At 43.9% G+C, this 15,433-nt stretch overlaps 1 protein-coding gene across 3 annotated transcripts in view; it reads left to right on the plus strand.

Moving 5' to 3' along the window:
- GEN1 (GEN1 Holliday junction 5' flap endonuclease) overlaps positions 1–15,433 on the plus strand; it is a 73,203-nt gene that overhangs the window by 36,157 nt on the left and 21,613 nt on the right. For all 3 annotated transcript variants that reach the window (XM_075598413.1, XM_075598414.1, XM_075598415.1), the window contains 2 exons: positions 6,457–6,567; positions 14,150–14,223. In XM_075598413.1, the coding sequence (XP_075454528.1) occupies positions 6,457–6,567; positions 14,150–14,223 (185 nt within the window). The remainder of the gene's footprint in view (positions 1–6,456; positions 6,568–14,149; positions 14,224–15,433) is intronic.

Below are 15,433 nucleotides of genomic sequence, written 5' to 3' on the forward strand. Positions count from 1 at the left end.
ATCTATTCACCTGTTGTCTCTGATTTGCGCCTTTTGTATTTTGTTTTCGTGTGTGTGTGTGTGTGTGTGTGTGTGTGTGTGTGTGTGTGTGTGTGTGTGTGTGTGTGTGTGTGTGTGTGTGTGTGTGTGTGTATATATGTATGTATGTGTATATGTATACACACATACACACCCCTAATAAATGAATGCTTATATGAATACAGTATTCTAATCTGCAATGATATTACTATTTTTAATGTGTGTCTTAGTTTGAGCTTCAAATTTAGTCAAAATATATTAATTTAAGATTATTTTACCAAGAAAGAGACAGTAAGTACATTTTTATGTACAGTATGTTCTGGCTTACAAAGCAAAGATTCTGAATACACGAATCTAATGAATGAATGCTTAAACCAGGGGTGTGCAAACTATTTGCGCTGCGCCCCCCTGTCTGATCCCCTGGTGCTCGCGCCCCTTCCCTCCCCCCCTCGCGCCTCTCAGCGTGCAGAGGTCATGTGATGTCATGCCGTGACCCCACGCCGTCCCACAGCCGGCTGAATCAAGGTAAGTGGAGTGTTGCAGGGGCCTCACGCGATTCCCCGGCATTGAATTAAATGCCTTGGAAAAGAGCGCGGGGCTTCTGCAACCGCCCCTCCACCCCCCCGACAAATCTCCCACCCCCCCAGTTTGCGCACCGCTGGCTTAAACTATGTATGGTATGTATGTATATATGTATGTGCATGGTGACGTTTGGAGATTTGAAAAAATATATGTATATTCATTTATTAAGTCATTTTCACGAATCCCTTATGAGTTTGGGCAATTCCACAAGTGGTCTAGCTGTATAAAGTGAAAACAATAAAATGCAAGGTTGCACTGTGCTTGTTAAATATTTAGTACTGTAATTGCAACTATATTTATTTAAATTAAATTGGGCTATCAACACCAACACATTACTACCTTATTATTCCTTTGATGGAACCACAGGCTGAAAACCAGCGATGGACAACATGATTTACTTCCAGGGCCGCTTAATGGCAGTGTGCTTCTCTTGCACTGGGAACTAGCACGTAGCACAGGAGAGGGCCTATATTTATCAGTGCACTGTCATTAAGCAACTGAGGGAGCCTGGAGGAGCTGCGATCTGTGGCAGCAACATCCCCTCCCTCTGCACTGGTGAAAGAGCGAGCACGCTGCTGGGACAGGGAGTGCTTGGGGGACCACCTGTAAAGCAGGTCGCCTGTTGCCCACTAATGGTTTAAACACGCAGTAGAAAAATGGAAATCTGGCTTGTGGTCACTAGGTGGCGCTATTAACTCAGTTTCTCCCATGCTTGTATTTTCTTTCCTGGGAACGGATGAGCTGGGGCATGGTGTTAGGCAAGAGAATAGACACACCAAGGTAGGGTAGAAGTCATGCCTTTTTTAACGGCAAACTTGTGGTTAAAAAGAGTGCAAGCTTTCAGAACCACAACACAAAAGAAGATTTATTTATTTTTGTAGTGAAACGTCTTTAGTGGCACCTAGTCAATTTTGATGGAACAAAACTCCTTCATGGAGACGAAAATGTGAAACGGAAATGACGTCACGCTCCTAACGGCCGCCGCTCCCCCCACACGCCCGCTGTCACATACCGCGCATGCGCAGTAGTGATGGCGCCGCTGACGGACGCCACGCATGCGCAGAAGCGGCTGGCATCGCTCAGTTCTCCGGCGTGCATGTGCAGAGGCTTCTGGAGCTCGGCAGTGCGTCGCGCATGGGCAGCAGAGGAGAAGAGGACACGGAGCGCAGACCACCCACCCACACCCCCTGTGTCACACACACTGTCACACACACACTTTCACACACTGTCACTCAGACACTATTACACACACACACACACACACAAGGAATTCACAGTTAGTGCAACTAGCTAATACAGGGGATATGTGCCGAGCACGCGCGTTCTAAGTCAAATTTATTTGCGTTTTGTCAATGAAATAGTTTTTTGATTTTTAATTAAAACATCACCAACACAAATACAATTTCTGTGACAAAAGTCAAAGAAGTTTCACTTAACATGCGCGTGCTCGGCACACACAATTTGTTTGACTGTGTAATCTACCTGAAGAAGGGACCATTGTGGTACGCAAAGCTTGCACTCTAATGCTGATGTACACTCCAGGAAAGCTGCTTCTTCAGAAGAATCGTGAAAATGAAACATTCTTAAAATATTTTGAATGTGATATTTATTTATTTTAAATTGTAGGGATTATGTCAAAAACATCTCATGTTTAGATGTAAAACCACTAGTATGTTTTGTTTATTTATTTATAAAATGTTTTACCAGGAAGTAATACATTGAGAGTTACCCCTCGTTCTCAAGTATGTCCTGGGCACAGGGTTATGATAACAAATGGTTACATTATTGAACAGGGTTATATATTATGTATAAAGACACTGCACGCACAGTTTAACATATTTTATCATCTAGGCGTATGATACAGTTACAGACCAGATTAGAATGTGAGACGGCTTTAGTTTTGAAAGGACTTAGACTGGTGGTGGCTGTGATGGTCTCCGGTAGGGTGTTCCAGGGGTGGGGTGCACGGTAAGAGAAGGAGGAGGGTTGGGATACTGTGCTGAACCTTGGGACCATGAACAGTCTTTTGGAGTCAGATCTCAGATGATAAATGCTGCATGTGGTAGGGGTGAGGAGCTTGTTCAGATAGAAGGGTAGCTTGCCCAGAAAGTATTTGAAGGCAAGACAGGAAAGATGAACTTTGCGTGTAGACTCGAGTGATGATCTACCTAGTTCTTTGAGCATTTCGCAGTGATGTGTGCTGTGGTAACATTGGAGGACAAAGGAGTGAGGGAGTAAGGGGTATGATACCTTTCATTGGACCAACATGTTGATATGGTACAATCTTTCGGACCTCTCAGGGTTGGGATTTGAATTGAGAAGGACCCCCGAGAGGTTTGAAAGCATGTAACATATCAACTACTTGTTGGTCCGATGAAAGGTATCATACCCCCTACTACCTCTCCCTTCTTTACATGGAAGAAAGGACCAACACGGCTACCCACCCTTTTTTTGCTCCCAAAATAAATGAACATTGTCACCGCTAAATCCAGAACTTTCCACCCAAGGTTATCATATAGAAACATACCTACTGACACTTCTTTTCACAAAGAAGCCATTCAGTCTTCATCTTTATATTGGCCCAATACTTACGCAATTGTCTACCTGATTCTGACAAACAGGGCCAATAAGAGCTATGGCAGCTGGATCTGCATTAACACCCGTTAACTTGAATGGTAATTAACACAAGATGAGCTGTGATACCACTTATCTGAGTTAAGGGAATCCCGTCCGAAGTCTCTTGTACTCACTGTCGGACGCTAATTAAGCTTGTGACAGTCCGTTACGTCTTTAATGAATCTTCTGACTTTGCATTGTAAGCCAGGACATACCTACAAACAATTGGTTAAATACTTTTTATTTCACAAATGCCATTTTGTTGTTATGACTTTTGCGCGGCCTGGGGAGTGTCCGTTGTCCTTCCCTTTTTTGCCATCTGACTTATTGCGCTCACCTGAGCAGGGGCGGTGGCTTCTTCCCATCGGCCTGTTAGTTTTTGGAGGTGGGGCGGCTACTTCCGCAGCTCGTACTTATAGTAAGTCCATCCTTAAGGTAATTCACTCTTTGATAAAGCGCCTGGTGCGCGAAACGCGTAAGAGGATTTTTTTGTACAAAACAGCCATGTTGTGAAGTGCTTTAGCACAGAATAAACACCTACCATTTTGCTGGCATCTCAGTCTGGTTCCCGTTTTGTTTATGGGCTTTGCTGTGCTTTCCGGGGCCTGTTCGTTGGGGCTCTGCACTTTACTTACAAACAAGATTGTACTTCTCAGTGTATCTTTCCCGGTAAAATAATTCTAGCTGAATAAATGTGGACTACATTTCAAGGTCAAATTCTAAAACAAACATTACGAATAGTAATATTATTATTATAGTTGTAGTATATAAGACTGTGTTATATGCCTGAATGCTCTCAATTTTATTGCATATTTTGTTCATTGTTCCTGGATCTCTAACATTGTAAATGTATTTATTTAAGATCATTTCTTTGAGAGTAAGCGACAGTCTCTGGCTGTGTATTTATTTGTATCCTCTCGTGCTTTGTCTCTATCCTTGTGCTGTGCCCAGGTTTGTTCTCGGGAGAAATAAGAATAGTGCTGAATATTTTAAGAGCACTTGCTATCTTGAATTTTACAGCTTTCCTGCTGTTTCACATGATTTGTTTATTCATGGTTCCTCTCCAGTCTCTCTCCTTTATCATTCTGTGCTGCGGTCCGTGTATATTTCCTTTCATGATTTTTCTGTTGAATAATTTATCATTTCTCAGCTGTTTATATATATATTTCTTTCTTTTTTTTCTCGACCAAATCCCCTCCACAGCCTCAATACCAATGTTTTCCTTCCAAAATAGACCTTCTTTCATTTATAATACGGGTCTCTCACATGTTCGATGACTGTATATAAGCATGATGGTAGCATGAGTAGGCCACGAAGTAGGATTTCATGTGATTGGTTATTTGTTAGATTTCTAGTTTCACTTAACCTGGTGTTGGCCAACCCAACATTTTAGAACAGGGTTGGCCAACACTAGTCCTCAAAGGCCACCAACGGGTCAGGGTTTAAGGATATCCCTGCTTCAGCACAGGTGGCTCAATCAGTGGTTCAGTCAACGACCTGTCCTCACAGGCCACCGACAAGTTAGGTTAATTTCAGGTCCGGGGACCCCTTTCTTCCGGAGATACTTGCCAATAAAGTAGGTGCCTGTAGCTGATCCAGCTCAGCAGCAGAGCTTTCACGTTTGAAGCTCCCGCGTCACATGGGCCAATAGAAAGCTGAACCAATGACGTCACGGCTTCCTATTGACTCGTAGGCCAGGAAATATCTGAACAGTGGCCATTATGAGATCCCTGCTTGCCACCCCCTGGGATTGCCTCTTTAAAGCATCCTTTAATTTCTATACGAGGTCTTAGCCCACCTCCCAAGCAGTGCAAGATCTTTGCGACACTTTCCTGTTTGTGATAATTTGTTGCCAATGTTTCTAGCAGTCTGAGCTGCAAACTGTAACAATTGATAATGATACCTTTGTAATATAAGGATACATTGTAGCTGCTGAGTTACACTAACTGAAGGATTGATTAAAACTGAAAGGCGGCCATTATGTTAGGCACACAATCAGAATTTTTACAGATTTATAACAGGAGCACCAAACAATTGCGAGTGTAGGTAAGAATGTATAAATATTCATTGTCACATGTTGTACATATAAAATAAGAAAAAAAGGGGGGGATGGAGTAGTATTGCTGCTTTAAAGCATAAATATAATATACAGTGTGTATAGCAATCTCCGTAAATTACAACATACATTACCCAAACCAAGGTGTGAAGAAATTATGCACACAATCTTCAGTGAAAAATATATTTATATTTGTAGTCCAAAGCTCTTTCTCTTGGGCTACAATGATATATTTTTCACAGAAGACTCGTGTGCTGTTTGTCCAAACCAAGGTCTGAAGAAATGATCAATGTGTGTGTGTGGTAACTATATTGGGCATATTGGCTAAGAAATTCTGATGTGTTTTGACTGCCCTTCTCACCACTAGGATTTCAGAAGAAGTATATTATAACAAATGTGCATGCTGAAAAGATATAAGCCCCTGTTCAATGTAACTAAAATATTCTCCAGCACAGGAAAGTGGCTTCACAGCATATTGAATAGGGACCATTGCTAGGATGAACAAATGGAATCAATGATCTACAGTGATATTTAATGTGTAAAAAGAAAGGTCGTTTACGGAGGTAGAAACTTTAGAACCGCATAGGGTTCTACTCTGGGGTACACGCAGAACTACCTATTTTAAATCAGAATTAAATTTGGTCACCCGTCCATCGAACAAAAAGACTGTCTTCTTAAGATGTCATCCAAAGAGCAGGAAAACACTCATTCTGTTACATGTACTATCTACTGGAATAACCAACATGTATAATGTATAACAAAATGCCATATAATTAAAATCAATCAATGTAGACACACAATAAGGAATTAAAGAGAACACTTCTGCATTACCTCCTGGACACACCTTCCGTATTTCATTCTGATGCCATACCCATTATAAAGCTCAGACAAAATCCTTACAAGCAATGCTCGTTTCCTTCTAATTAAAGTTGCAATTCAACTTGGCAACGTACTTTGGGGCTGCAGCTTAGTAAAACAAATCCAATTCAGGCATGAAAGACCAGTGGTAACACGCAATGTATAACCCTTGCACGTTTGATTGGAAAGTACATGAGAAAGGAATGCAGCTCTCTTACAGCTGCGGATTTCAGGCCAAGTTATTAAAGCCGGTTTCAGAAAAAAGGGCTGCATTGAAGGACATTTTCATACCAATTATAACATTCTTATCGCTGGTTAATTTTTAGGATCCTCATGTGGACTGCTATGAAGTGTCATCTATTAAAGAGAAGCTGGGGTTGGACAGAGATGCCCTGGTAGGCCTGGCAATCTTTCTGGGCTGTGATTACCTTCCAAAAGTGAGTAATTTATTGTGTTTCATGGTAACGTACTGTATGGCCCACCCAGTTCGCTCTTTTCAGCACAGTGACATTCTTGTTGAGGTGCTCGGTATTTGTTTGAAAGTACTAGGGGCCATATTCATTAAGCAGTGATGAGCTGTAAGGCAACTTGCAGCCCATTAGAGTGTATGTGCCGTAAGGCCCCCTACAGTTTGGCTTCACTTGGTAAATAAGGCCCTAAGTCACAGAGCGCTTTTATTGAGCCATGCTTTCACTAGGATAGAGTATTACAGGTCTAGGTGAGAATTCCAACTTCTGAGACTTATGCTTGAGCAATGAAGCAGTCTCCAGCAGAATAGGAGCAGATATTTGCACTCTATCCAAATATAATGTCAACTCTGTTTTGATAAACACGGCAATGCGGTTTGCCAACTATAAAGCTCGGGATGTTGCAGGAATAGAAAGCAGGCGACAGACAATTCTTGTGCTTTCAGGGGTGGCAGGTTTGGCTGTGGCCCCTAGATACATGCACCTCCCTTAGATGGCATCACATGTGAAGGTCTGCAATTTGCTTATGTTCCAAACTAGCCATTGCTTATGAGGTATCCCTTGTGGCATTTGATTTAACTACATATGTGGCAGTGAAGAGGCCAACATATGCTGTGATTCATTGTTGCTTCTTATTGGTCTTCTAGGTGTGCTGGTAAAATCACATTTACCACAGTGTGTCATTCTTTAATCAGTGTGTACTTTATGGTGTAAGGAGCAGAAAGAGAACACAATTTCTAAAGCAATGAGCCTGAGAATCCAAAATAGGGTGTAAGGTGGTCAACAGAGAGGGATTCTTCCCAAGCTCTCGGATTGTAGTAATAATAATAACTTTATTTCATATAGCACATTTCTCTATAGGATTAGAAAGCGCTTCACAATAACTGTATACTGTAGTCCCTTCCCAGGTGAGCTTACAATCCATGGTTTTGGTGCCCGAGGCACAGGGAGATAAAGTGCCCAATGTTAATTGTGCCAAGACCGGGACATGATCCCCTGATTCAAGGTCAGTGTCATTACTCACCGAGCTACTCCTTCTCCCCACTAATTCCCAATATTACAGAATCACAGGTAAAAAAGATCACTTTTAATATACAAACCGAACAAGACCATGTAAAAATCAATGTGGTGGTCATCTGCACCAAGATGAACCATTCAAAAGGTCTGTGCGAAGGAAAATGTTGTGAACACCGGGATTAATTCTACGGATTGGTGATCAATAAAAATGAGTATGAAGAGTAGTAAGGCTTATACCCTGTAAACTAGTTTGTGGCCTGCCCCTGTAGTCCGAAGACACATTATGGCAGACTCGGGGGTTATGAAGACACTCCAGATAAATGTAATAAATAGCACTGCTTATCCATAGAGAGCATTGTCCATATAACACAGAGAAGTAACTGTGAGGCACTGTGAGCTTTTACTGCTGAGCAGTCAGAATGTGTTCGTTAAACTGCATCTGGCAGCAATTTGTTTCTGATAAGTCTGCCTCTCATACCTGTGCTAAATGGGCTTCACCTCCATAAGAGAGAGGTCCCAAGTGTTAATTACCCGGGAAGTACTTCCTATTTGGTAATGTTTGAAGAATCCCAATGAGACCGCTGTGCTTTGTAGAGTGAGACTTGCTTCTTTATTATACCTTGAAAGGTGCAGTCCCATGGAAGGCAAAATGACAGTGATAGTAATATGTTCTTATATATCTATACATGTAATTCCTGGCGGTATTTCTTTTATCTCATAGGCATTTGAAATAAGGAAGAAAAAAAAAAACCTGTGTAAACTTTGTAACATGGAGGTTAATATGGGTTTCACTTATCTTTGTGTTACCCTGCTTACTTTTTAATTACAGACAGAGCAAACAATAGCAATATAGTTTAATAATCTACCATGAGTCATTCACTACTTAAACAAAAAGTCTGGCAAATCCCCTCTGGCAGGGAATGAGTTAATTGTGTTGTAATTTCTCGAATGTATGTGTTTTAGCATATCGGATCATTATCCTCTCTAATACTAATAACTAATTACTAATAAGGCCACCTTCGTTTTTTTTCTTGTTGCTTGTGTTGATAATCTGCTTTGTCTCACTGATCATACCTTGCATCTATATATATATACATATATATATATCTCTATATATATATATAGAGATATATATATATACATACACACACACACACACACACACACACACACACACACACACACACACACACACACACACACACTCTATATATATATATATATATATATATTACTCTTACAAAGGTTAAATACTCCAACATTGTTTTAGAAATAAAATCACTGGGTTAGTAAAATGGCTGCCACGTCATTGTTTCTGAGCTGCTTCATATGCTGCCAGGATTGCTGCTAGATTCGAATTGCTCTAAATTCAGCGGGAGCAAAGCAGACTAGGTTAGCACTGAAGACCCTGGTGCAAGGTGCTTTCGCCCGCCTCTTGTAACCTTGAGCAAGTACTGCACCGACACACTTTATTCGAGCAAATACCCAGTATGTACCTGGCAGGTACCTGGCAGATACCTGGAATGCGCCGCTCCTCACCTCTGACAAGCCCCGTTGTGTTTGCCTTCCCAGCCTGGGTTCATGCCTGGCTGACGGGCGGCTGATCTGTTAAATGATAATGATTAGGATTTAATAGGCTGCAATGCTTCGCGTGTCTACCAGATGGCATAAATTCATGAATTGTAATGCAGTATATATATATATATATATATATATATATATATATATATATATATATATATATATATATATATATATATATACTGTGCAGTATTGCAGCCAGCGGGAATAAAATGCTTCAATCCCTGCCTGGAAAATAACCCAATGCACTCGGGCAGAAAACAGTCACAAACCTCAATACACCCGAGTATACCCGAATTCGTGGGACTAGCCGAGCTCGAATAAAGTGTGTCGCCAGTGTAATTGTGCCTCCGCGACCAGAAATGACACTGGAAGCGTTTCACAGCAGGGATTGGTTGTGCCTGATGTGCTATGTACAGTGCTGTGCACAATAAAAACGTGTATTGCAACAAGCTATTGTTATTTTTTTTCTTCTGTCATGAGATCCATGCAATACAGATTTAATACTTTTGGGTATTTGCCTTTGTGCTGTTTGCATTTACGGTTTTGTGTCTAGAAATGTAAACTTGTTAAAAAAACAAACAAACATCTATTGTATGATTTAACAATCATTTAAAGTAGTGCTAAAGATGCTATATCCATAAGGGTAGTGTGGCAACATCCCGATCCCTTGGTCATTGGACATGAAAACTGATGCAATCTTTCAATATGTTAAAGCAGGGTTTCCCAAACTTTTTTTTCCGTGACCCGGTTATTTTTGAATTATCGCCTATACTGGCCTATAGGGCCTGCACAGGCACACACACAGCCACTGATACACACACACACAGCCACTGATACACATACACACACACACACACACACAGCCACTGATACACACACATACACACACACACAGCCACTGACACACGCAGCCACTGACACACACACTGATACACACACAGCCACTGATACACACACACGCAGCCACTGACACACACGCAGCCACACAGAGACACTGCTACACACACACACACACACTGATACACACACAGAGACACTACTACACACACACACAAACACTGATACACACACACAGACACTGATACACACACCCAGACACTGATACACACACACATACACTGATACTGATACACACACACTGATACACACAGACACTGATACACACACACTGATACTGATACACACACACACACAAACACACACACTGATACACACACACACAGACACAGATACAGATACACACACACACACACAGCCCCTGATACACACACACTCTGATACACACACACAGACACTGATACAGATACACACACACACACACACACAGCCCCTGATACACACACACACACTCGCTCTCCCCTATACGCACACAGACACAAACAGTGAATTACATGCAATGACAGATGTGAGTGACTGGTGGGGGGGGGGCAGGGACTCGTGGGAGGGAGAAGGGGTGACTGGTGGGAGGGAGGAGGGGGGGACTGGGTGGGTAGGAGGGGGGGACTGGGTGGGTAGGAGGGGGGGACTGGGTGGGTAGGAGGGGGGGACTGGGACTGGGTGGGGGGTGGGTGGGAGGGGACTGGGTGGGAGGGGGGACTGGGTGGGTGGGAGGGGGGACTGAGACACTTGGGTGGGAGGCAGTGACTGGGTGGGTGTGTGGGAGACGGTGGGTGAGTGACTGGGTGGGTGGGAGACAGTGACTGGGTGGGTGGGAGACAGTGACTGGGTGGGTGGGAGACAGTGACTGGGTGGGTGACAGTGACTGGGTGGGTGACAGTGACTGGGTGGGGTGACTTACCTTGCCGCCGGATGCTCTCCCCTGCTGCCCTCGATATCCCCTGCTGCCTGGGACGGGAGGTGGGCTTGGGGGCACGGGAGGTGGGCTCGGGAGGGGGTGCCACGGGAGGTGAGCTCGGGGAGGGGGTGGCACGGGAGGTGAGCTCGGGAGGGGGTGGCACGGGAGGTGAGCTCGGGAGGGGGTGGCTCGGGAGGGGGTGGCACGGGAGGGGGTGCCACGGGAGGGGGTGCCACGGGAGGTGAGCTCGGGAGGGGGTGGCACGGGAGGGGGTGCCACGGGAGGTGAGCTCGGGAGGGGGTGGCACGGGAGGTGGGCTCGGGAGGGGGTGCCACGGGAGGTGAGCTCGGAAGGGGGTGGCTCGGGAGGGGGTGCCACGGGAGGTGAGCTCGGGAGGGGGTGCCACGGGAGGCGAGCTCTGGAAGCGGGTCGCGTGGGGAAGTGGGCCGCAGAGGAGCTGGTACTTCCTCCTCCGTCCCACGTTGGGAGCGGGGGGGAGGAAGGGAGCTTGTCCTGCGCATGCGCGCAGGACCGCGGGGGGAATCGCTTCCATTTTTTGCAACTTGAGCGGGGGGAGGCACCGCGCGGCCAGCCTCGCTGCGACCCGGCAATTTTGGTGCCGTGGCCTGGTGCCGGGTCGCGACCCACCATTTGGGAAACGCTGTGTTAAAGCATCGGTGATGGTCGGCGCGTGCGCTAGATCAGAATGATATGCCATGTGAACATCAAAAGAGAAATGTCCCACGTGAGAGCAGACACTTGTGTTCATTTATGTATAAATATCAGTAAATACTGACTGTTTATATGCACACATGTACTGTACTACAAACAATAGGGGGTTGTTTGTGTCACAAGCATACAGGAAATGCACAGCAAATATAAAGATTAACATTTGCCAAAAGATGCATCCATCAAGTGACTGTAAAACTTTGTCTGATGAGCTGAGCAGCAGAGTGCTCTAGTACAGGGAGGGGGCCGCAAACGTTTCAGTCCGCGCCCCCCCTGCCTGATCTCCCACCCCTGCTCGATCTCCCACCCCTGCTCGCTCCCCCCTCCTTATCTTGTCTTCGGCGTCAAATGCCGCTGCAGGGTCACGTGGCCACATCACGTGACACCTGCTGCGTCATTTGCCAACGTGTCGCCGAAGAGAAGGTAAGTTGTAGAGGCCTCGCGTGATCCCCCGGCATTTAACTTAAATGTCTTGGGGAAGAGCCCTGGGCCCGTGCAGCCGCCGCGCCCCCCAGTTTGCGCTCCCCTGCTCTAGTGTGAGGTTTTACGTCTTGCATTAAATGGGTGGGACCAGTGCCTGCTGGCAGCTTATTGCCCCCTGATCAGTCACATTGTAAAAACACCATTTTCTGTTGGGGAAAGGTAGGGGCAGTATGTGTCGCCAAGTTAGACACTTTGTAGCGTGCTGCCTATTTAGCACACTGCAAACTATTAATGTGCATTCATTTTATTAACATGCAAGAGCAATTGGTGGTGATACTTCTGGCAGATACATTAATAACATTAATAGTGGCTAGATGCAGTCCATTTTGGGGGGGACAACACCCTTTTTTAAATTATTTTATTCCACACCATCAGTTTTTCAAACCTGCCTCACACTGCTTTTATAGGGTGAGTCCCCTTACCTGTTACCTGTGCCCCTCTCCCTGATCATTTCCTCTCGATGCCATTGGATACATTAAGGAAATATTTGTTTTCCAAGAAACTTGTGAATGCATCAAAAGTCTGAAGATGAGATGCCCGTTACAGTGTCATAGAAATTCATGGAGAGTCTAAGGCTGAGTCCCCGCTGGCACTGACCGCGCTATGCGCTTGGCTCGCTTACCTTTATACAAGTTAATCCTCCCGTCCACGCGCACACAGTGCGCGGGCACTCATGCGTGGGCGGGCACGCACACGCTCCCCCCAGCTTGGGGCTTGGCGAGACAAAAGATTTTGTCTTTGGAGCGGAGAGCAGGGTCACATGACCCTGCTCTGACTAATGAGGAGAGAGAGGCAGAATAGGCTGTAGAGAGAGGTGAAAGGGGGGGGGGGGTGGAGTGAGGTGGAAGGGGGGGGGCGGAGAGATGTTTTTTTATTTTTCTTTGCACAATTTTTATTTATTTTATTTTTCTTGCACAATTAATTGCCATTTTTGGAAGGGGGGAGGGAGAGAATGGAGACACACAGAGGCCCATACACACAGCCCCGACCAAGCCAATGACATAGCAACGCCCCCGCTCTAAACATTTTGCAGAACGCTCATGCTATAAGAGTTGGTGACGTCACCACTCTCAAGCATGAGCGCGGTCAGCGCCAGTGGGGACTCAGCCTTACTCCCACATGTGCCGCTTTTTCATGATTCACACTAAAGAAGTGGCTCAGTGAGTAAAGACACTGACTCTGAAAACAGTGACACTGGTGTCAGACGTTGGGCAAGTCACTTTATCTCCCCGTGCCTCAGGCACCAAAAACATAGATTGTAAGCTCCACGGGGCAGGGACTGTGTGTGTAAAATTCTATGTACAGCGCTGTGTAAACTGCCATCGCCATTCAAGGAGAAAAAAACAAAACAATTATTCATGTTATTGTTTACGTATTGTCCAGGACAGTTGAGATGAGGAAGGGAGAGTGATTCCAGCTGTGTGCCTTTGTGCCCAAGTATTGTTTTATTTGTTAGATAGAAATGATCTGTCATAGATGTCTTGCCAACGCTGCCAAAATTGCTGGTTTAAAGTTAGTGTAAGGAATTCTGCAGCGACATCAGAAGTCTTTATGGCCCCGTTGCTCAGCTGTTTTCAGGTTGAATACCAAGCTTGATGTTGCTACTGTATTAGCTGGAAAACTGCACAGACTATTGGCTCCAACTGATTGAGCTCTGTGATGTCAATAGATAAAAAAAGAACTATTAAAGCCCCAATATGCTTAGCTCAACAAGATATGCTCTGTTCAATTGGCTGTAAAGTTCTTATTGCCTTGTTAGTGAAATATTTAAGTGACTGCAAGCATTAACCACTTCCAGGCATGTGGAATAAGGACCTGAAAGCTGTACACAGTAGAGTAAATAAATGATGCTTTTTAAAAAATAAATTGGTCTGCTGCTTTAAAAAAAAAATGTTTTAGTCATTTTAATTTTGCATCTTTTTTAACACTTTTTTTTAAAATAAGGGAATCCCAGGAGTTGGAAAAGAACATGCCTTGAAGCTTATAGAGCTGCTGAATGGACAAAGCGTGTTGCACAGGTAAAATAGCATCTTTACAGTATGTTGAATATTAATTTTACGGGTGAGACAAAAAAAATGCTCCTGCAGACATGAACTTCTGTTCTAAACTTCACATGGCCTCTGATATATTGTACATCTTAAAAGCAGCAGTGCAATGCAAGTCCAAATATATATATATATATATATATATATATATATATATATATACACAGTATAAATATATATATATATATATATATATATATATATATATATATACACATATAAATATATATATATATATATATATATATATATATATATATATATATATATATATGTGCCGGTCACTTTAAAGGCAAGATGGATGCTATCCACAAGGAGATTCTTTCTGTTCCTTCCCGTCCTCTCTGCTTCTACCTAAACCTCATTCATCCACTCTTGACTCCTTTTCTCTTTGGAAGCTGATTGTCTGTTCTCCCTCTACCACATGCCCTCTCGATCCTGTCCCCTCACGCCTTATCAGATCTCTTACTCCTGTCTTAGTCTTCACTCTCACCCACATCTTCTATTCCTCCCTCTGCCATTTTCCTCTCCTTCTTTAAGCATGTGGTGGTCACACCTATTCTCAAAAACAATCTAGACCCTACGTGCCTACTAAGTATCTCCTGTATCCCGCCTGCTTTTTGCCTCCAAACTGCTAGAAAGTCTCAAGTTCTCCTGTTTGATCTACTTTCTTAATTTCCATGCCCTTTTGGACCCTTTACAAACTGGCTTTCGCACAGCTCGCTCAACAGAGACTGTGCTCTCTAAAGTAGCCACTGATCTACACGAAGCCAAATCCCATCATCATTTTTTCCTACTAATCCTGTTTAATATCTCTGCTGCCTTCGATAATGTCGATCACCCTTTTCATCTTCATATTCTAAACTTCCTTGGTATCCGCAACAAAGCTCTGTCCTGGTTCTCATCCGACTTCTCCCATCACATTTTCGGTCTCTAACATGTCTTTTCGGTTGCTAACATGTCTTCGTCTTCTGTTGGTGTACCTCAGGGCTCTGTTCTGGGACCTCTCCTATTCTCTCTCTACACACTATCACTTGTGACCTCATCAACTCTTTCGGTCTTGGGTATCATCTCTACGCAGAGTATATGCAGATATACAGTGGTGAGAAAAAGTTTGTGAACCCCTTACGATTTTTATATATTTCAAAACTAAAATGTTATTATATCTTAATCTAAGTCCTAA

The sequence above is a fragment of the Ascaphus truei genome, chromosome 4, assembly GCF_040206685.1.
Source record: "Ascaphus truei isolate aAscTru1 chromosome 4, aAscTru1.hap1, whole genome shotgun sequence".
Lineage (NCBI taxonomy): Eukaryota > Metazoa > Chordata > Amphibia > Anura > Ascaphidae > Ascaphus > Ascaphus truei.